At 34.4% G+C, this 23,645-nt stretch overlaps 2 protein-coding genes and 1 long non-coding RNA gene across 5 annotated transcripts; all 3 read right to left on the bottom strand.

Moving 5' to 3' along the window:
• Positions 1–4,821: 4,821 nt before the first annotated feature.
• Positions 4,822–5,845, bottom strand: LOC139849039 (uncharacterized). The gene is made up of 3 exons (XM_071838715.1): positions 5,184–5,845; positions 5,004–5,072; positions 4,822–4,900 (listed from the first exon to the last, which is right to left on the bottom strand). Exons 1-3 carry the CDS (start codon positions 5,843–5,845, stop codon positions 4,822–4,824), a joined length of 810 nt encoding a protein of 269 aa, XP_071694816.1.
• Positions 5,846–7,168: 1,323 nt separating this feature from the next.
• On the bottom strand, positions 7,169–8,221 carry LOC139849038 (uncharacterized). Its single transcript, XM_071838714.1, has one exon. It carries the CDS (start codon positions 8,219–8,221, stop codon positions 7,169–7,171), a length of 1,053 nt encoding a protein of 350 aa, XP_071694815.1.
• An 842-nt stretch (positions 8,222–9,063) lies between these two features.
• LOC139848284 (uncharacterized) lies at positions 9,064–14,634 on the bottom strand. Of its 3 annotated transcripts, none has more exons than XR_011759902.1 (9): positions 14,354–14,634; positions 14,148–14,225; positions 13,964–14,069; positions 12,733–12,774; positions 12,117–12,184; positions 10,664–10,733; positions 10,318–10,514; positions 10,086–10,157; positions 9,064–9,866 (listed from the first exon to the last, which is right to left on the bottom strand). It is a non-coding gene; the product is annotated as an uncharacterized lncRNA (long non-coding RNA). The 3 variants fall into 3 exon arrangements; XR_011759900.1 differs by having other exon boundaries at positions 10,112–10,157; XR_011759901.1 differs by having other exon boundaries at positions 10,112–10,157; positions 13,975–14,069.
• Positions 14,635–23,645: the final 9,011 nt, after the last annotated feature.

The following is a 23,645-nucleotide window of genomic DNA, read 5'->3' as shown; positions in this document are numbered from 1 at the left end:
TTGGTGTAATTGGCGTTTGAAATGATTACTACTTAAGTAGTAATTTAGTGTTAAGACCTAAGTTTGATCTAATTGGTGTAAAGTATGATTTGGGTTAAATTGTACTTTGTTGTGTTGGTCGGAATTACCACCCGTAGTGGTAATTGGTGAAGTCCACTTTAGGTGTCTAAATGGGCGGATTGTGGAGGTAGGTATAAACCCTTAGTGAAGGGTGTTGGCGTCGAATTCTCTTGTAGAGAATGTAGGTTGATTATGTGTATACATATATGTGTATTATAGGTAAAGGTTTGCTCGGTTGTGTGTGGTGGAGATTTCGCGCATGGGTTGTAATACTCGAGTTCACGAGGTGAGTGGAATAATTATATGCGTGGGTATATAATGTATTTATTTGTTGTAGCGTGAGATGTGTAGTGTCGATGTGCTAAGACACCACATTTCACGTGACGAGTGAAGTGTCGATGTGCTAAGACACCACTCAAAGTAAAGTAACGGATGAAGTGTCGACGTGTTAAGACGCCATCCGGGGTGAAGTATCGACATGTTAAGATGCCACCCCAAGTAAGACGAAGAGTGAAGTGTCGACGTGTTAAGACACCACTCGGAGTGAAGTATCGACGTGTTAAGATGCCACTCCAAGGACTATCACGGGTGAAGTGTCGACGTGTTAAGACGCCACCCGGGGTGAAGCATCGACGTGTTAAGATGCCACCCGTGGGATTAGTGTACGACTTGTTAAGTACTCTAATGGTTGTTATGAACACCGATGGAAAATTTGAGTATCATCCTTTGTACGATTGGTTAACCATGGTTATGTGTTGTAGCGTAGCATAATATATTGTTCGGTTATATATGCTATTGTTTGTGCTAGCTTGTGGTAATGGAGATTTAGTGTTATACTTTGTGATGGTATGATATTTGAATTGCTAGCATGTATGCGGTATTTGTGTAAGTGTTTGCAAGTAAGTAGATTATATATGTACGTGTATAATTATTGCATTCACTAAGCTTCAAGCTTACCCCTCTCGCTGTTTACCTTTTTACAGGTATTGTGATTGTGAAGCTAGTTAGTCGTTAGACTAGATGCGTAGGAGCGCTTGGGCTCGATGGGGTAGCTTTCGGATATGGATGTGGATTGGGGATTTGGTAGATCCTCGGGATTATGCTCTTGGTATCGGGTTGGGCTATTGTGTCTTAACCGTGGTGTTGAATAAATGTTTCGTGGACGTATTGTTTGGTTATGTCGAGTCAAACCTTGTATATGAAATACATTCTCGTAAGGATGTATGATGTCAATTGTAAACCAAGAGTCGAGATATAACGTTAACGTGTTATTATGATAAATTGTATACGGAAATTATTTTGAAATGGTTGTGTACTTGGATGCTATTGGGACCTAACTTAAAAAAAAAAAAAAAAAGTACTCCGTTTTGGTTTATCGGATTGGGGTTGTTTCAAAAAAAGCTTAGATCTTAAACAAAATAATGAAATTCTAAGCTAGAAAGCTTGGATCTTTAATGTTCTTGAAGATCCTTAAAGCAAAAAGCTAGATCTACAAGTTATATGAAGATCATAAACACAAGTTTTGATCTTTTAACAAAATAAAGTGATCTTAAGCTATAAATCTTAGATCCATCAAAGTAATGAAGATCCAAAGCTAGAAAGCTTGAATCTTTCATGTTCTTGAAGAATTCAAATCAAAGTTTGAATCTACAAGATATAACAAGATCAAAAAGCTAAAAAGCTTGATCCTTTGATGATGATGATGATGATGATGATGATGTCGAAATTAAAGAAGAAAAAGAAGAAGAAATAAAATTCAAGAACTTACAATTTTAGTGTGAGAAAGTCTAGAGAAAAAATTAGAGAGCAAGTGTGTGTAAAATGAGAATGAAATCAAGTGTGAAATGAAAGATGAGGCTTGATATTTATAGTAGTGGAGGGGTGGTGTAGGCCGTAGGTTTAGGGGGGACAAGGGGGGGACAACTTTTTGCTTTTTGTATGGTGGTGGTCTAAAGGTTGTGCTTGTTGTTGAGATTCCATGCAACATGTGTAGTAATGGTTAACAAAAATGCTAGTATGTTGGCTCATCTTAATGAGTTTTTGTCCTACATCTTAATGGATCATAAGTCCATTAAAGTTGGGCGAATTCAATGGTCCATTAACTAGAGTAGGGTGGGCCTAAGTCCATTAAGGTAAAAAGTTCATTAAGACTAACTAGTGTGCATTAGTAAATTACTAAGCGTAATTAAGCAACCAATAAGCCAAGTAATTGTTATTAGAATATAACAATTAATTTTACGTAGTCATAATATTCCAATTATGACAAAAGTTTAACGTGTACCAAGTACACGTTGTAAGGTATTAACGGTCGTAAAAGCATTCGAGGATCAAGTTAAGTGATTAAACACTTAATAGCTTGTAAGGTATTAACGAAAGTAATTATCATAAATAAATATCCCAGAATATAATATAGCTCAGTACGCACAAATACGTAGATTCGTGAAAGTATAGAGCACAAAAATATAAGTCGAAAAAGTCGGGTCGTTACACAACTGCTCCAACTTATTCCAAAGTTCCTTAGCCGGTGATAAATCATGCACATTTGCAAGCACATTCTTTGCAAGACACAAAACGAATCGCATTTGACGCCCTCAAATCCATATCAAACCATTCTTTTTCATCGAACTTCTTGCTAGAATCACTACCAGAAACAAATATGGGTTTACCTTTCAAAGCCTTGTGTAAATCGGACTGAATCAACACATCCTTAACTTGAATCTGCCACAAGCCAAAACTGATCCTCCCATCAAAATTCTCTATATCAAACCTCATTGGACTGAACTTCGACATCGTATCCGTATCTTATGAACAACATTTTCTCTGTTTTTTCCCATGTTTCAACTGGCCGACAGATGTAGTGGAGAGGCGGGATCCGTTAAATTGGAAAATTCAGCAACCCAGTCCACTACATATGCTTGACACCACTTACTCCGAGTCAGAAAAATAGTGCCTAACCAGATACCCTATACGATCAATAGAAGTAGTTTCTGATGTGAAAGCTCGGTCAAAGTCGTGACCACAAAGCATACTTCAACTCCTATAACCGAGACCCTCCGCTAAACCTGACGCTCTGATACCAGTTGTTGAGAAATTACGGCCTCACTAATTCCCACCACCCAGCCCAACAATAACACTAAAGAAATAAGAACAATCTAAACACAAGAATTTAACGTGAAAACTTCAAAACAGAAGAAAAACATGGGCCCCCAAAGAGATAAATACACTATATCACAAATTGTTACAATGACATAGACGACTCTCTTAAGCAAACTACACTCTCCAAAGTATTTAACTAATACAACTCTTAAACAAGTATAAGAAAAAAAGAAATAATTAAATACTTAAAGTGTATTGATTGGTGCAAGTTTGAATGAATTTCATGAACTCTTTTTATAACTAAGGATTTCACATCCAACTTTTTCTACTCACCTATGTGGGACAACTTCATTTTGTATTCAAAGAGGTTACTCCTCTTTCTTCCATTCACCAATGTGAAACAAATAACCATATCATTTTTCTATAAAAAAAATAACACCAATAGATAACAGGAAAACTCTCTGGACGCTCAAACTTCCCACTCGTTGGAGCTTGACTTACATATGCAAGCTGGGGAAAAAATCTAATATTCTTTTTCTATGCCTCTATGAGCATGGTCTCAACAAAAAGCGTTTATATAAATAATAAATAAATAGATTGACGTTAAAGGAGTACAAGTATGTCATGTAAAACAATAAATCGTTTTTGTAACACTAACGTGACCGCACCACTTTGGATAGCACAAAATGATAGATAAAATATATATCAATAATTATCATAAGCGACATTCAAAATATAAGTCTGAAAATTTTAAAGGCTTACGAAACAAATCAGAACAAATCAATCAAAATAAAACTAAAAGCCAAGACGAAAACCACCGTTTGACATTTTATACATTTTTTAGTGGACTGTTAGGCTTCCACATATAGAACAGTATGTAATTTAGTGGACTTCTAGGTTCTTGGGCAAACTAAAGTATTTAGGCCGGTGTTAATGTATAATTATGATTAAATTTGCTCCAACGAGTTTTAATCACTTGCATCCATAAATTTGCTTGAAAACAAGGGACCAATGAGAACGCGACATGTGGCGCGAAAATCACATGTGATTGAAAAAAAAAAATTCGAAAATTTTTTTTTATAAATTTTTTTTTCAAATTTTTTTTTCCGAAAACTTTTTTTTTCGAATTTTTTTTTCAAAAATCATATGTGATTATGCATGTCAATCACATATGATTGTAAACTCAATCACATGTGATTATGCATGGCAAATCCAATCACATGTGATTGTACAATTCAATCACATGTGATTGTGCAGGTAAATCACATATGATTGTAAAAAAAAAAAATTAAAAAAAAATTTTTTTTAAAAATTTCGAAAAAAAGCTAAAAAAAAATTTTCAAAAAAAAATTTTTGAATTTTTTTTCAATCACATGTGATTTTCGCGACACGTGTCGCGCTCTCATTGGTCCCTTGAATCTCAACTTAATTTATGGACTCAAATGAATATTCCTCACTAGTTTATAATCCGCGAATTTGAGGGGCTATCGAAAAACTTATGTTATACAATATAGCTATATAATGTTTATATATATAAATTACATTCAACAAACAATTTCCGTGAGAAAATTTTACTTTAATATGAGATAATTAATATATAGTTTTAAGTGATTATTTTGTAATATTGTCTCGCTACTATGTGCTTGATGAAACAAAATATTAATGTTAAAGATATAGACGAAAAAGTTGCAAGTTGAATGTAACACTAATATTTATATAAGCAAAAAAAAAGTCAATAATGACACTATAATATCGCAAGAATGAATAGTTAATATCGCAAAAAAAAAAAAAAAAAAAAAAAAAAAAAAAAAAAAAAAAAATGTCTTTGACTTAAAGGTGATATAAACCATGTCTTAAAAGGATCTTTCGCTATTTGTGCGCCGTTATCACTAACCAACTCACGCGGAATACCGAATCTGCAGACAATGTATTCCCACACAAAGTTTCGCACTTGCACACCAGTGATAGTGCGAACCGCCTTAGCTTCAACCCATTTTGTAAAATAATCAATTGCCACAATCAGAAACTTGACATTGCCAGGTCCTGCGGGAAATGGCCCTACAATGTCAATAGCCCACTTGTGAAATGACCATGGCGAATTAACAGGAATTATATCATGCCTTGGTATCCGATTCTGCGGAGCATGCCGTTGGCAACTTTTACATCGCTTAACAATTTTTGCGACATCGCGATATAGGGATGGCCAAAAGTAACCCATCCGCGTAATTTTCGCCGCAATAGTTTTATAGCCTGAATGCAATGCACAAGAACCGCTATGCACTTCTTCAACTATCATTTCTGCCTCAATTGGTCCAACACATCGCATCATTGGACCACGGTATGATTTGCGATATAAAATATCATTTTGAATGATATACATTGGTGCTCGCTCTCTTACTAGACGAGCTTCGCGCTTATCACTTGGCAAAACATCACTGCGAATGTATTGCAGGATTGGTTCCATCCAATTTGGCTGTTCCTCTTCGACAGACGCAACCATTAAGTCGTTATCTATTGATTTGCTTGGCAATTCTTCAACCCAAACTTGTTTTTGAAAGTGCGAAAACGTTAGAGCAGCCAATTTACTCAAAGCATCCGCATTCTTATTTTGACTTCTTGGAACTTGCGCGAGTTCAAAATACTCAAACCGCTCTGCCAATTCATTTAATAACTGCAAATATTTCTTCATTGAAGAATCATGTACTTCAAAGAAACCATTAAACTAATTCGCTACTAACTGCGAATCTGTAAATGCCCGTAACTTAATGATATTCATTTTTCGCGCAACATTTAAACCAGCAAGTAACGCTTCATACTCTGCTTCATTATTTGTGACATCAAAATTAAAACGCAATGCATACGTATGCTCTTCACCACTTGGGCTTGTCAAGACCAAACCCGCACCCGCACAGTAAACAAATCCCAAATTTCATCAACCACTAGTTTTTAATGCTGTTCGCTCATTAATCACCTCTAACTCCCCAGTCATTTCAGCGAGGTAATCCGCCAAAACCTGGCCCTTTACAGCGCTGCGCGGAAGGTAAGAAATTTGATAAGCACCTAACTCTACTGCCCACAACGCGAGTCTACCAGATAATTATGGCTTTGTTAAGACTTGCTTGACCGGTATGTTAGTTAATACGTGCACTGGATGCCCTTGAAAGTATCTTCTTAACCTTCGCGATGTTAATATTAGCGCATACACAAACTTCTCAATCGGCGCATAGTTTATTTCACTTCCTGTAAGTGCTTTACTGACAAAATACACAGGTTTTTGTATTTTATCCCTTTCCGCAACCAATACTGAGCCAAAAGCTTCATTTTCCACTGATACATATAGGTAAAGAATTTCGCCATCAACTGGCGCTGTTAACGTAGGCAAAGTTTTCAACTTCTTCATTTCTTGAAACCTCGGTTTCTACTTCGCTTGTCCAAACAGAGCTTTTTTGTTTCAAACAACCTTTTAAAGTTTTGAAAAACGGTAATTGCCTTTCTGCAGCTTTAGACAAGAAGCGCGTTAATGCGGCTAACTTTCCCGTCAAACTTTGCACTTATTTAACCGTTCTTGGTGCAGTCATATTTTCAATAGCCGCAATTTTCTTTGGATTAGCTTGAATACCTTGTTCCGTAACAAGATATCCCAAAAACTTTCCTTCAGTTTCGCCAAAACTACACTTTAGCGGATTGAGTTTCATATTAATTCTGCGCAACGTGTCAAATGTTTCGCGTATATCTTCAACAATTCGCTCTTGCGTTGTGCTTTTGATTACCAAATCATCAACATAAGCATCAAGATTACGCCCAATTTGCTTTTCAAACGCGGTATCAATCAAACGCTGATATGTCGCATCCGCATTAATTAAACCAAAAGGCATCATTATATAAGAGAATATGCCTTTGCCAGTATGAAATGCGGTTTTATCTGCGTCCTCTTGAGCCATTGGAATCTGATGATATCCCTTTGCCGCGTCCAAAAAACATTTATATGGAAAAGCATGCAATGATTCCACTTTCAAATCATTTCTGGGAGTGGATAATTATCCTTAGGGCATGCCTTATTTAAATCCTTAAAATCAATACACATTCTCCATGAACCATCAGGCTTTTTCACCAAAACTGGATTCGCAATCCATGATTGGTATTGAACTTCACGTAAAATTCCAGCTCGCACCAATTTTGTTACTTCTTCGCATAGCCATTTTACGCTGTCTGGGGCCATACCTCTACGCTTCTGCACTACAGGTTTTAAAGCTGGATTTACATTGAGTCTATGCTTCGCAATATGACGCGGAACACCAGTTATATCATTTTCACACCAAGCAAAGACATCCATGTACTGCACAAGTAGCTGCACAATTTGTTTCCTTGTGTCCGCACTAACATTGCATCCCACTTTAATTTTTTGCTCGGGATATGCAGGATTAATCACTACCATGCTATCCGAAGCGTCATCGGTTCCTTGCTCTGCACTTTTTACATTAACAGCCGCACAAATGGGCATAATGCTCGTTGCAGTTATTGTCGCGATACCTTTATGTGTTGCGAATTTAATCATGCCATGAATTGTGGATGGAACAATTCCGAATTTACCTAAGGCAATTCTGCCTAACAACATGTTATAGCGAGATGAGGTGCGCATAACATAGAAATCTAGCCGTGTTCGACGCGCTAAACCATCATTATTTTCATCAACGAGTTCAACATCTAAGGGCAAAATTCCCATAGGCGATGAGGATTCTCCAGCAAAACCGGTTAGCGAAGCAGCGGTTGGTTGTAAAGTTGCTCTGAGACCCTCCGGCAGTTGAACAAAACATTGTTCATAAACAATATCAACGCTACTGCCATTATCAACATGAACTTTCATGATCGTGATTCCAGCTTCCGCAATTTTGCACGATACTACTATCGGCAGTTCAGAGAAATCATCACTCTGCATTTTTGGAAAACTAATTAGCGCGAACTGCCAATTTTGATACATTTTTACCGACTTTCGCTTTCTTCCTCTTTTTTGAACATTCGCTTGCACAGCGACAGCAGTACCGCTATCCATTCCGATATTGCTCATTATTTCAATTAATCAAACAATTTACCGCCAATTACAAACGCATTCGCCTGTGTATCATCAAAATAACACACGATTAGAATTAAACAAGTCAATTCATCATTTGATAGCACAAAACAAAAAATTTCCAGTTTAATTCTTAAAACGTGTTTCACGGATGGCGCCAATCGATCAATCCTAAATCAAGTTATCACTTAATTAAGGAATGAGTGCAATAACAAGATGGAGGATGGGATGTTTGATGATTATTTTGGGCCCCGATGATCGTCTTTCACTTTAACAATCAAGTGATTGATCAATCCTAAATCAAGTTATCACTTAATTAAGGATTGAGTGCAATAATAAGATGGAGGATGGGATGTTTGATGATTATTTTGGGCCCCGATGATCGTCTTTCACTTTAACAATCAAGTGATCAACTACCCCGACCCGGTCTTGATTGTCAATTAGCATAATTCACCTTAGCGCAATGTAGAAATCCCTTGGGCAAAATCACAAGTGAAAATCACAAAGGCTAGAGCAAATGGCAGAGAATCAACAACCTATAAATGAGAGGCCATGCTCTCTATTTATAGTATTCGAAATATCCGCGGTCTGCGGATTGCTTAACTGTCCGCGAAAACTTGGCGGATTAAACCGCAGTCTTTTATTAAGGCGGAAACATAACCGCTATACTTATTTTCAGCAGATATTCCACACCTTTTCATTATAGTTCGCGTAACTTCTGCTTTTGACCTTTAGCCACTAAAATATACATATACAATGCTATGTATATGATCAGCAAAAGTAATAAAGTCTATGATAGTGATTATATATTACTTACGTTGTCCTAAGAGATTGATGGGAGTCACATCCTCGTTCAAGTATACCCTGCAATTTCATATTTGGTTGTTGACTTGTGGCTCACCTACATGAAGACGGTCAATACTACTATTACTGTTGTCATTATATTTACGTTGATATGTAATATATTCGTAATGGATAAATTAACATTTTGAAATTAATTTGAGTAATAACATATATTACAAATGGTGTTTACATTCTCGATCCTTAAGTTTGCAATTATGAATGAGACCCAAAACGTAATCAGTAGTGCTCCTCTGGTTCAAAACGAATTCATACAATTTGGCAGCATGGTCCACCCACAAGGCACCCCTTATTCACGAGCATCCGTACATATTCCAAAGTAACAGTAAATATAAGCGTATTTAATGTAACAAATTTACGATGTATATAAAAGACGCTTAATGTTGTCGGCGTTTAGATGGTTGCTAATCGTCCGTCCTACGTTTGATTGGTCACCCTCTATATCTCGATCTTCCTTGTCTTTTGTATCGTGGTCATTTTTTCTTTTTCGTTGATTAGATCTTTTGTTTAAGTTCGAGCTTGGTAGGTTTGTAGTTTTGTTTTAAGCTCGGTTGACTTTGGTTGTACGTTAATTGGGCTTCAATTTTTGTTGAAGTTTCCATGTTTTTATGAAGTTTTCTGTTTTTTCGCCGAAAAAATAAAATAAAATAAAATAAAAACTTTTCAAGAGTAAGTTATGCATACCTCTATTTGACGTTCAACCAAGCAGGGTATTAGATAGAGATGGTGTTTTGAACCATATTCAAAATGTTTTTGCCTCTCAATCTTTGCAGGAAACCAACTGAAAGTTGCATTAAATATACTGTAAAAAATCATCCTCGGGGTTAATTGTAGGAATGATTTGATCAAACATAACCGTTATCAGATTCTGTAATATGAGTTAACTCCGATTAATAAAATACTTGTTCTTGAGAACATCAATTGTACGGTTTTGTACGGTTTATACATATGACGATGACTTGATCAAGAAAATCTCGAAAAAAAACAATTAAAGTATAACCTGTAATCATATGAAGATTTTCATACCCGGGTTCATTGATTTCACATTCGGATTTTTGCGCAAAGTTCTGATCTGAAAAAACAAATCGTAGTTTTTGAAAACATCCAATGGTTAGGTATTTAAAAATAAAAGGATGACATGATGAAGTCAAATCTGAAAAAAAAAAAAAAAAAAAAAAAAAAAAAAAAAAAAAAAAAAAAAAAAAAAAAAAAAAATTTAATTCAAGTACAACCTGATCTCCTATGAATATTTTCTTTTCTTGCCAAATGGAAGCGAAATGAGGCCAAAAGATACGTGCATATAAATGGACAGGAAGTGCATCATCTTAGTAAATATCTCCATAAAAGCAGCAACTACTGCATCAAAAACGCCAGCTCCCCATTCCGTCTTGAGATTTTTTGACAATTCATATTCTTCATTAATTACTTCCTGCAGCATGTATATAAGTTAATATTACTCCCGCTTAGACTCGCGATAATACAAAATGGTTATGTCCAGAACTTGAACAATATTTAAAGGGTTTAACAATAACATAACATAAAGTGTTATCCAAAATAAGCATCATGAAAGCTCATTACCACTGTCTTCAAATATGTTTGGTTAGAGCTTGGTGTTGGCTTTCTCCTTTTCATATGTAGGTGCCACGATCTGGCATATATCAAATATCAAATAATATGATCAATAGACAAATCATATTATATGCAATGAAATGGTCATTGACTACAATAAATGATCACATTCACATGTTCACATGCTAATTAAACTAAAATCCTATAAGAGAAATAATCATTTAACTCACCTCAACTTTATTTCTGAGGCTTAACCCTCATGACATCACAAACAACTTTATATTTTGACACAGTCGGGAATATAGATCTCACACTACACAAATCAGACAAATCATCTGGTGTAGTATCACTATAATTTCCTTTCTTACGCTTCTTTCTACACAACATACTACTAACTAAAACTAACAATCTACTTCATAAAACTTGAATTATCACTAAAATATCACTGAAATCGCACCCAAAAAAACCCAAAATTGAAAACCCTAATTTCATTCGCAATAGCAAAAGGTTTGAAACAAACGTTATGTATTACATATAACCCGTAATATTTTTTTTACTTTTTTAACTGAGAAGGTATATAAGCTCCCTAAACAACAGACTCTTGATCAAACGACACTTCTCACACGAAGGTTAAAACGGTAAACGACGTTATGACCGTTTGCTATTTATATGTATGGAGTAACTTAGATTGCTATTATACAATCTGTAATGGAATAACTTACGGTTAAATATTTTCTTTTAAAGAACAAAGGGAAAGTAACTTTGTGTTTCACTACTGCTATGCAACAACATTTTTTAGGTAGTGCATTTGTAGATCCCTGTAGAGGTCATTTCTTGCTAACTGGAACAATAAATTATAACTGTTATTCACAATGATGAGATAAGCTCTGTATCAACTCACTTTAAAACTGTAAAAATGGGCGATAAGGTAATAGGTTATAAAAAGTTCAAGTAGTTTTTTTTAGTATGGATCATGTGAGGTTAGGTTAAAGTTTGAACCTTCCCCTATATATATATATATATATATATATATATATATATATATATAAGGGAATATGAATTGGTTTCGTATGTACATCTAACATAACCAACATACGGTATGTACATCGCACATTACATTAATATATTCAGCATAAACAAATCAGTAACATATAAAAACTTTGCATATCATGGGCAACAAATCCAGTTTTGTAATTGAACTGAATGATCACTACTCATTTTATTATAATTGTAATAAAAGAACCTACAGTAATGAATACTAATGTGTTGTTACATGAGAGAGTCAACTAATCTACCACTTTATGATCCATTCTATAAACTTTTGACTAAATTTTAATAAAGCGTCATTCTTTGCAATTTGAACCCATTTCCCTTTTGCAGATCAATATTATAACACCACCACACGTTTAACAGACCAAAATAATAATCAACTAAATTTACATATCTCGGGATAAGTTGATACCTTTATAGCTGCATTGATTGTAATTGACACTTACGCCTCTCGAAACTGATAATTTGCGACTTTAGCATCTGGAATGCGTTTTAGGCACGAAGTTATAATAACTACAGCTGCTATCAAAAATTCTAAATGAAAGTACACATAAACATAATCAATGAAAGTACACATAATCATAAGTAGAAAATGTCAGATATTTAGCCTATGATTAATATAAATAAATGTTGACGGGTTAAACCGACCCAATTTGACACTATGCCCAACCCATTCATCATTGTAACATAGTGAGTGATTGAGATAAATCAATACAATATGTGAATGCTTTTACTTACACCGATTTTTAGCCTGCCCATATTGACACATTGCCCAACCCACTCATCTTTGTAAACGATATTTATTACAACACAATATATGGTCCAAGCCACTCAGATTTGTAACCTGCTGCAAACTATAGAACATCTAATGTATCGTAAATTAGGAATATAACATTAGAAGAGTAACTTTATTTAATGTTATTTTTTCTCGGGGCTTGCTTGTTTGATATATTTGATTAATATATATTAAACGCGTTACTGGACTGTCACATATCAACATCAATTCTTTATAAAGTACGAATACATACCATGTTCTTATACGATGATCATAGTTTATCAAAATGAAGAACCTGCACGAAACAGTCAAATGTAAGGTAGGATCCATAATATGGTCAAATATCAATTAATCAAATGGCACAAAGTCTCGGTAATAAAAATTACACTAAAATCAATTAAGTAATCAATCAATAATAACAAAAAAAATATACTAACCTAGATGAAATTTACGACCACATTGAAGCTTCGCCCACTACTTTATCTACATTACCAGTCACAACCTCAAGAGAAACTCCCAAACAATTGCAAAATATAACTAATACTATGTTAATATAATCTTTGTAACTATAACTATATACAGTACTTGTTTGTTTTATAAAAATCTGACAAGAGTTTCAAGTTAACGTGACATTGAAACAATGAAACAAATAACACACTGGAAACTACTCACGAACGTTCAATCGTTTGACTCCATAACCAGACCCGCTCATTTTAGCACCTCTAATGTAAGAATGTAACAGGTGAAATATGTATTCTTACACTGCAACAAAGAACCTTTTGATGACCATTTTTGCTCAACCATGTTATGGAATATTGAAAACTTATTTGACTAGAGAGTGCCAACTGTTAATTGAGGCCATTAGAAAATCATAGTATATCTAACGCTTTGGATAGATTACATCTCATCTAGAGAAGTCTAAGATGGTTAATTTCACTATTCAGCAAAAATCATTGAACATATAAGAACTTGGTAAGCTTATTGAAACGATGATGTATTTCCTAAGCGAATACATTTAGTCCCACGAAATATGTCTAAGAAACATTTTAGTCACAGAAACACTTGGGGTTTCTCGAGAGTTTTAAACCAACATATTAATAATATAAGTTCTTTCATCTAATTCATTCAATGAACTCGTGTAGGAAAAAAAGCAATATTTGGAGTATATCACCAGCATACCAATAGCCATCTTTTTCTTGAAATCTGATGTGAATGGCCATTATATATCATTCATTAATCATTACAATAACTGATATAGGTTGGGGGAGAATATAGTTTATAACAATATGCTTAAAAAAATAACAAAAAAGGATTGGTCATGTGAACATTCGTATGCATGTAGCATTGGTATGGTTTAAGAAATTCTAATAGCAGAGAAGGCCCATACATGCTTAGATGTATCTAAATCTAAGCCGGTGTAATTTGAGGAAGGAACAAAATCAATAGAACAAAATGATTATTAATAGAGTATACATTTGAAATACCATATGGTTACCCTGTCAACTGTAAGGTTGGGATTCTTTTGTTGTTATAATCAACATTGCAATCACATAAAGTAACTGTTGCATCCATCAAAACCTTATAAAGAAACTGCAAAAGCTTAGTAGAGTTAAAGCATATATGCTACTCCATAAACACAAAAGGAAGCAACTTTATTAGAATACAAACCTGTTCGCATTTGATTTCAATGCATTTGTTGTCACCAGCCCCATCAAGATTAACAGTATCATCTTTAAATATTCTGACCTAAATTTAAACACAAGTTAGAAGCAACAACATATATTGCATACTCCATATGGGTCAACACTGCCACATTGACACAACTAATAACTTTTGAGAGGGTGACAAACATATTTAAGAAATCGAACTTTTACCACATCAAACTAAAAGGTTACATATTTATGAAATCGAAATTTCTTTTTGTATGAAACAATTATGTACTTCAATCCAATGGGTGAATTCCATATTACAATCATAGCCGTACTGCATCATCTAAACGAAATTTAACAAAGACTACTTAGTGATACAAAATTAAATGAGATCATAATCAATGGTGAGGGATAATTGAATGAGATGATATCAGTTGTTGGGATGCAATCGGAGTAGGGGAAAGATGATCGTGAAGTTGATCATTATGTATTCTAGGGTTTTTCAAGTTTTAAGAAAATGAAAGGGATTAGGTCCCGTATTTTTTTATTAATTGATAATTGATAATTAAAAATTAATTTATTACCTAATAGTAATAAGCAACGTTGAAAAATACGCGAGACGGGGTCGAAACGGTAACGACCTCAAAACGTCGTAACGGAAAAAACGGGGCCGAGACGGGGTCGAAACGGATGTTGACTAATGTTGACTTTTATATATATAGATATATATTTACACATATTTTAGAGTTAGAAAACCTTCGTTGACAAGTTTGTACCTATAATTGCTATTAGTGTTAATATAATACAAAATATAATACTAAACTAAGTCAATTTTGATTGATTTGACCGACTTATGACAGATTTTAACCGAATTTCTGACTTTTGACCGGCGTTGACCCAATTTTTCCTGCATTTGACCTGACTTTTGACCGTTGACCGACTTATAAGAAAGCGAGACGGGGTCGAAACAGTTTAGCCACCAAAACGCCGCAACGGGCGTCGCAACGGTTGCAACGGACGCCGTTTACAACAGTGGTAATAAGAGATTAATATAGAACATTGGATTAAAGGGTATTAGATTGTCAATTTTTAATCTAATGGTTTAAAAGAAGGTTTTAGAATTAATTATTACTTAATAAAAACTCTTTTAATGTATAGTAGGATAGGAAGGATATGATATATAGTAGGATATGATAGGATAGAATAATGGTACTCCTTCCGTCCCATTATTTCATTTTGGGATGTACCAAATTAATTGTCCACTTCCATAAGTAGAAAGGAAAGAAGATATTTCATTGGTGGATCTGGAGAGAGAAGATATTTCATTGGTGGAGAAATGAAGTTAGTGGGATTTCCTAAAACTGTGTATTTTTTGTCTGATGACAATAAATATGAGACGGAGGGAGTACTATATAGCTGGCCAAATTTTTAATATATGACTTCTGTGTTATTACTTGATGGGCTGGACCAGTATTACTACATTACTTCTGGGTTGTTACTTGCTGGGCTGCCAGGCTCAGTGTTACACTAGAAAATATATATGGACTCCAGGGCTGGTGAATTGGTTAGGTCGTTTGTTTTTCAACATGCAGATTTTATTATGTCTTATGTCTGCGCGTTCGCAGACGTTTTTATTGCAGACTATTTGTTTTTCTGAAGACAGAAGATAAAATAATATCCTATTCTGTCTGCAACCTCACAGACTTAGAAAAGTGCTTCTAACTGTTGCAGACATGATTAAGTTATTTTGTAGACATAAAAGCAAATAGTCTTCAATATTCAACATACAGACCTTCAGGCCACATCTTCTTTACAGACGTGGTCAACAAATTTTCAGACAAAAACATTTTAAAAACAAACAACACCTAAAAGTGAATGCTATGGGTTCGAATCCAAAACTGAAGTAATTAATTCTCGTCCTGAGATGACTCTAGGCTACTTGCAAAGCGGGTAGTTACAAGTCTGGATACCAAGATATAAAAATAAAATACGATAAGTTTTGATATGTGTATATGACATGAAATTGAAAAAAAAAAAAATGGACTAAAGATACAAGTCCGTTGTCGATTGGTCAACAACATACGAGAAATATGATAAGTTTTGATATGTATTTATGGCATGAATTTGCAAATTAATCTTCAAGAAATAAACAGCACATAAGCTATGATCGATCAATTTATTTGGTTGGCTAGTATCAAAGCGGGACCATACCCGAATATGAACACAATTAACAATAACAATTGATACATTTTAATTCCCTTTAAGGCAAGGCACAATTGATCGATTTAATGAGATATAAGACGTGTTTCAAATATGATCACTAAAGGATGCACGCATGATTTAACAATAAATAGCCTAACATAATTTTCACTTGAAAATTTTGAGAAATGTGGCGTGGGTTTACACCATTTAACACGTGACCATGTTTGTTTTTTTTTTTTTTTTTGTTGATGGATAAATTATGATTAATAATTTACTTTGATTTTGATTGAAGGAGCCCATAAACCTTTCATTTTGTATATGCGTTGATACAGTCTATAATTGATCATGTAAAGCTCAGCTCAACCATTTTTCAATATAAAGATTGGTCCTACGAATAGCTTTTAAGATTAGTCGACATGTATCACGCTCGTCAGCTCATGCACCTTCAAAGTCAAAAGATAAAAAGTAAGCATTTATAGATTGAATAGTTCTTTCATTTTCAAAATAGTTTCTTCTTAAAATTAAGAACAAAACTTTCGGGTAAGACTAGTCTCAACTATAATACTCATATCATTCAGCGACGTACCTTATGGAATGAAATCATCAAAGTCGGGAAAATAGCGGACAACATACGCACAGGATTCTCAAGCTCAATCATCAAGTCACTCGGAAATGGTGCCAATACTCTCTTTTGCACCGACACATGGTGCGGAACCACACGTCTATGCGATGTTTATCGAAGACTTTACATGCTTGATTCCAACAAAACTGTCACTGTAGCCGATAGAATTAATTCTCACAATAGCGCAACAACCGGAAGCTGAAATTGGACCAGGCCACCTAGAGAGCGAACTCTAAATGAACTTTCCGAGCTAACACAATCATTATCATCGTATGTTGTATCTGACAGGTTAGACTCATGGAGTTGGACACTTGATCCATCCGGACCCTTCACCACGAAAGCTCTTACAAAAATCATCGACAACCTAAAGCTCATGCAACCTACATTAACGATAAAAACAACATGCAACAAAAGCATACCGCAAAAAGTCAACATTTTTACATGGAGAACAAAACTCGGACGATTACCAACAAGAACCGAACTTGATAAGCGCGATGTTGATCTCGATACTATATTGTGCCCCCTATGCACCTCCCACGTCGAAACAACTGATCACGTACTATTTCAATGTCCCAAGTCGTCTAACATATGGTCACTAGTTCTAAAATGGTGGAATTTACAACAACTCACCATCACAAATAAGGAAGAAGCCCACTCATCCACACAACCATTCACAAACAATACATTAGGATCCCTCATTTGGCAAGCTACTAAATGGACATGTAACTACATAATATGGAAACATCGGAATCTCAAGGTTTTCAGCAAAAAAGAATGGATCCTAGCCGCAATCCTAACCGAAATACAAACTCAAAGTTTTAGTTGGATAACCAAACATTTCAAAATATCATCTCTAGAATGACACCAATGGTTAATAAACCCTTCATCATATGCTTGCTCATCATCACAAAGAATAGGGATTGGCTAGACGGGTAACTCTTCCACATCTACACCAACAACCATCCACGTGTAGCATCCAAATAGTCCTCCAAATTATGCCTTGTAGTCTATATGACTATCTTTGGCAATAATGTGCTCGAGATTAAATGGGTAGTTTGAGTTACTTTTGTCGCCGCTCGTTCGGCGCAACTTCCTCAACCCTTCCCAGCTTGCACTTCAAATGCAATCAAGCTCTTATCTCCAAAAATAATCATTGTTTATATTCGTAGATTTACAATCTCTTGTATAGTTCGATATAGACACAACATGTAAATATCTGTTATATTAATAAAAAGTTGTACTTGCTTTTCAAAAAAAAAATTATATCAGCATCACGTACATCACAATTTTTTTTACATCAAGACATTTCTTCCTAACCATGACATATTCCTTAACGAACCCACCTCTTTTTTTTTTAATATCAAACTTTATTATTATTATAATAATAAAAATAATAAAAATTATTATTATTACATAATATAATATGATGTAATATAATATAATATATAATATAATATAATATAATATATCAGATCATATTATATTTTACATATATAACTATTAAAAATAAAATATTAAAACTATTTAAAATAAAATATTAAATTAATTATAAAAACATTTCATAAACTTAAACGTTACATAAACTTAAACATAAATTAAACACTAATACGTTAAAAATACATAATTATAAACTAGACTTTAAAATAGTAGATTTTTTCTTCGTCGTCAGAGTCAAACACATTGGCATACTTCTTGTGAATCTTGTTCCGAGGTTTCATGACCAAATCATATTGTCTTCGAGGAATATTTTGAGAAATCGGGTGTGCTAGAAGTTTTAGTAGTTCAGACATCGTACGCGTCTTTGCTTCCTTTCTAACTCATTCATAGTAAGTTTTGTAGCAAGCGCGGAATCGACAACCGAAGCTTGGGCTTCTTCTGAAGAATATCAAGAGGCTGCATCCGAAGAGGTGAAATTCCTTTGACTCTTCGCACGACCAGGTGGACGGTGGATTGAGTCAAACTTGGAAGAGAGACGCAAGGGTCCAGGTTCGCGTTCAGATTGTCTTGAGTCAGGTTTGGATTGTCATCTCCCAAGTTTGGCATAACATATAATGTATATGGTAACGCCCTTTGCAATCTTTGACCATTTCCAGTTAATTGGTCGGATCATCATTGCTCAGTAACTTGTGAATTGTCTTGTTTTCAGACGGTTCACCAAAAAGAGTCATTTGATTGATTGGTTTCGTGCTCTATATCTTGAGAAACCCAAGACCAATATTCGGCAAAGATACGCGTTTCGTCGTTGTTCCACGCAAGTTTTAGCCCTTTTCATTTTTTTCCTTTTGTGTCGGATGCCTCGGGCTCTTCATGGGTTTCGACTTCATGGGTTTCACATTCTTCATAATCGTCAGATGGTGCTTGAATTGGCGTTGGAATGGGTGTTTGATAATTTGTTGAAATAGAAGTCGATATGGGTTGTTGACATAACCACGGAATAAACGACATTTGTGGAGCATATGGATAAAACAACATTTTGTTGTTGTGAAAAAAATTGAGTGAAATCCATTTGTGAAACAAATTATTGTTGTTTAGTGGATGATCGGGTTGATTACGAGTAAAGAAGATTATCAAGTATTGCTTGAAACATATTTTGTTCGGGAGTCGTTGGAATTTGTAAGTTTTGTTTTGGTTGTTTTGTTTGTGGATGATTTTTTAGACATTTTGTAGTAAAAAAATTTGAGTAAAAGTGGCTATAAAATAGATGATAAAGTGGGTTAATGTATATAGTGAATTGTGGTGAAAGTGTTAAATAAATTTGTATAATTTGTAGTATATATAGATGATGTTATAATAATAATAATAATATAGATATGGATAGTCAATTTTGGTGTATACATATAGTCAATTTTGGTACACAAAGTATGTATTTTTATATTGAGATTTTAGGCTATAAATACTCATGAATGCAAGCATTAAACTTGCACCATTTCTCACACTTACAAAGTGTTTCTTTCTTTCTCTCCATTATCATCTTTGTTCTTACACTTCATTATTAGTATTCTAAATCAAGAATCAAATCACTAAAGGTAGTTATAAGCCTACTGAATTATAACATCAAGAATCAAACCACTAAAGGTAGTTATAAGCCTACTGAATTATAACAAGTTATCAGCACGATAATCTTAATACTAAATATGGTTGGCTCTGCCACCAAAATGATATATGGTCGGTTATACCACCAAAATGATATATGGTCGGTTATACCACCAAAATGATATATGGTCGGTTATACCACCAGAATGATATAGGTCGGTTATACCACCTGAAAAAATATATGGTCGACACTGTCGCCAAATTTTCATTTATGTTTACTAATATTTATATTTTTGTTATATAACATTTATTTATGATTGCTTACACATGGTCGACACTGTCACCTACTTATCATTTATGTTATATTAAATTTATGTTTAATGTTTATATACTTATGAATATAAATTGACTCTAATTTATCATGATGTTTGTTTTAATTTTTGATAATAGAAAATGTCGAATCTGGAAAAGCTTAAATTTACTCCTTTAGAATCAACTGGAAACAACTACATGCCATGGGTTATAAAAGTAAAAATGCATCTTAAATCAATGGTCATTCTTGAAACCATAAATGAAAACAACACTTGTTCTGAAAAAGAACAAGCTACGGCATGTTGCTTTATTCATCAACATATTGATGAATGCTTACAAAATAATTATGTGACTGTAGAAGATCCCCATGTTTTATGGGAAGGTCTCAAAAGCAGATTCAATAATCAAAGAGAAATTTTACTTCCAGCTGCAATGGAACAATGGAGAACATTAAGGTTCCAAGACTTTAAGAAAGTAAATGAATACAGCTCAGCTCTGTATAATACATGTTCACAACTTAAATTCTGTGGACATGAAATTAGTGATGCAGATATGATGGAGAAAACTTTCTCCACAATGAATGCTGCAAACATCACAGTGCAAAGAAATTTGAGAATGCTAAAGTTCAAAACATATCCTGAACTTAATTCATATCTCTTAGTTGCAGAGCAAAATGATGAGCTATTAATGAAAAATCAGCAATCCCGTCCTACTGGTACACTTGCAATCCCTGAAACAAATACTGCAAATAATTATAAACAGGGACAAGGACGCGGGCAAGGTCGTGGTTATAATAACCATCACCATCATCATGCCAAAAGCCATAACTATGGTAGAAACCATCCTTATGGTAATGGTAATGGGCGTGGACGTGGTCGTGGTCGTGGCCGTGGTGGTCAAAGAAATAGTAATCCACGAAAATATAAATATCAACCACAAAACAAGCCCATTAAACAAGATGTTGAAGAAAATTCTTCTAAAAATTCTGAAGAATCTTGCTACAGATGTGGTAGAATGGGCCACTGGGCTAATACTTGCCGAACATCTAAACATCTTGTTAAGATGTATCAGGATTCGCTGAAAGGTAAAGAAAAGGAAGTAAATTTTGTGGATAATATTGATCCAACAGTCACTGAGAAACCATCTGATTTATATGAAGATTTCTTGAATGTTTAAGTTGTGTGTCTTTTGAAAAATAAACGATTTAATATCGTCTGTCTTTGTCATTATGTTTGCTAAATGTTTCAGTACTATCTATTTGCGTTTAAAATATTGTGTAATATTAATGTACTCACTATTTATTTCTTATATATGAAGTTCAATATGAATTTTGCTGGAATACAACATCAATCAAGTGGTGGAGATCTCTGTATAGCAGACAGTGGAACTACACACACTATACTTAAATCCGAGAAATATTTTATTGATCTAAAACCAACGGAAGGAACTATACATACAATATCAGGACCTGCTAACTTGATAAAAGGGATAGGAAAGGCAAATTTCATACTACCAAATGGTACAAAATTTTTAATAAATGATGCCTTATTTTCTCCCAAGTCAAGCAGAAATTTATTGAGTTTCTCCGACATATACCTTAACGGGTATGATTATCAGTCAGTGACAACAGAAAATGAGAAATATTTAAGTATCACTGACAAGAGTCATGTGGTTGAAAAACTGCCAAGACTTAGTTCTGGATTACATTATACACATATAAATGTACCAGAAATACATATGGTAGTTAACGAAAAATATATTGATCCTGGTGTATTCAGTTTATGGCATAACAGATTAGGCCATCCAGGATCAACAATGATGAAAAGGATTATTGAATGTACTCATGGACATCCACTAAAGGATAGAAAAATCCATCATGATACAATGGTTCCATGTACATCTTGCTCTCTTAGAAAATTGATAACTAGACCCTCACCACTTAAGGTTGAGAAAGAATCACCAATGTTTCTTGAAAGAATTCAAGGTGATATATGTGGACCAATTCATCCACCATGTGGACCATTTAGATATTTCATGGTTCTAATAGACGCATCTAGCAGATGGTCTCATGTTTGTCTGTTATCAAGCCGTAATGTGGCATTTGCAAAATTTCTTGCCCAAATTATTAAATTGAGAGCTCATTTTCCTGATTACACCATTAAAAGGGTGAGACTTGATAATGCTGGTGAATTTACATCTCAAGCATTTAATGACTATTGCATGTCTATAGGAATTGTTGTTGAACATTCTGTTGCTCATGTGCATACACAAAATGGTTTAGCCGAGTCATTGATTAAACGTTTACAGTTAATCGCTAGACCATTGATAATGAGAACAAAACTCCCTGTATCTATATGGGGTCATGCAATTTTACATGCTGCTGCATTGATTCGCATCAGACCAAGTGCAAGTCATAAATATTCCCCCCTACAACTTGCTTTTGGTCAAGAGCCAAATATTTCCCATCTTAGAACATTTGGTTGTGCAGTGTATGTTCCAATTGCGACACCACAACGTACAAAAATGGGTCCTCAAAGGAGGTTGGGAATATATGTTGGATATGAAACATCTTCAATATTAAGGTATATTGAACCTATGACAGGTGACGTTTTTACAGCACGTTTTGCTGATTGTCATTTTAATGAAACATTGTTCCCTAGATTAGGGGGAGAAATGAAAAATAAAGAAAATGATGTTTCATGGTGTGAACCTCAATTAAAGTATCTTGATCCTCGCACAAAAGAATGCGAGACAGAAGTTCAAAAGATAATGCATATACAAGAACTTGCAAATCAATTGCCTGATGCATTTACAGATACAAAAACGGTGACAAAATCATATATACCAGCAGTAAATACTCCAGCTCGAATTGAAATTCCAAAAGCTGGCAATAACGTCACTCATGAATCTTTGCCACGTCAGAAACGTGGAAGACCAATCGGTTCAAAGGATAAAAATCCTCGAAAAAGAAAATCAGCTGATAATGAAGTAAAAGAAAGTGTTCAAGAAGAACCACAAATCAGTACTCCTACTGCAGAGGAGATTGATGATGTCAATACAGAAATTGCAATCAATTATGCATATTCAAAAATATTATGGAACCGAAATGAAATGAAAAATCTTGATGAGAAATTTTCATTTAATGTTGCATATGACATCATGAATAATGATGATGATCCAGAACCAACATCTATGGTTGAATGTCAAAATAGACATGATTGGGCTCAATGGAAAGAAGCAATACGAGCTGAATTAGAATCACTCAATAAAAGAAAAGTTTTCGGATCCATCATTCTCACTCCTAAAGATGTGAAACCTGTAGGATACAGATGGATTTTTGTCCGAAAA

Source organism: Rutidosis leptorrhynchoides, chromosome 5 (assembly GCF_046630445.1).
Source record: "Rutidosis leptorrhynchoides isolate AG116_Rl617_1_P2 chromosome 5, CSIRO_AGI_Rlap_v1, whole genome shotgun sequence".
In the NCBI taxonomy this organism is placed as follows: domain Eukaryota; kingdom Viridiplantae; phylum Streptophyta; class Magnoliopsida; order Asterales; family Asteraceae; genus Rutidosis; species Rutidosis leptorrhynchoides.
This window is presented reverse-complemented; position numbering and strand designations above follow the sequence as displayed.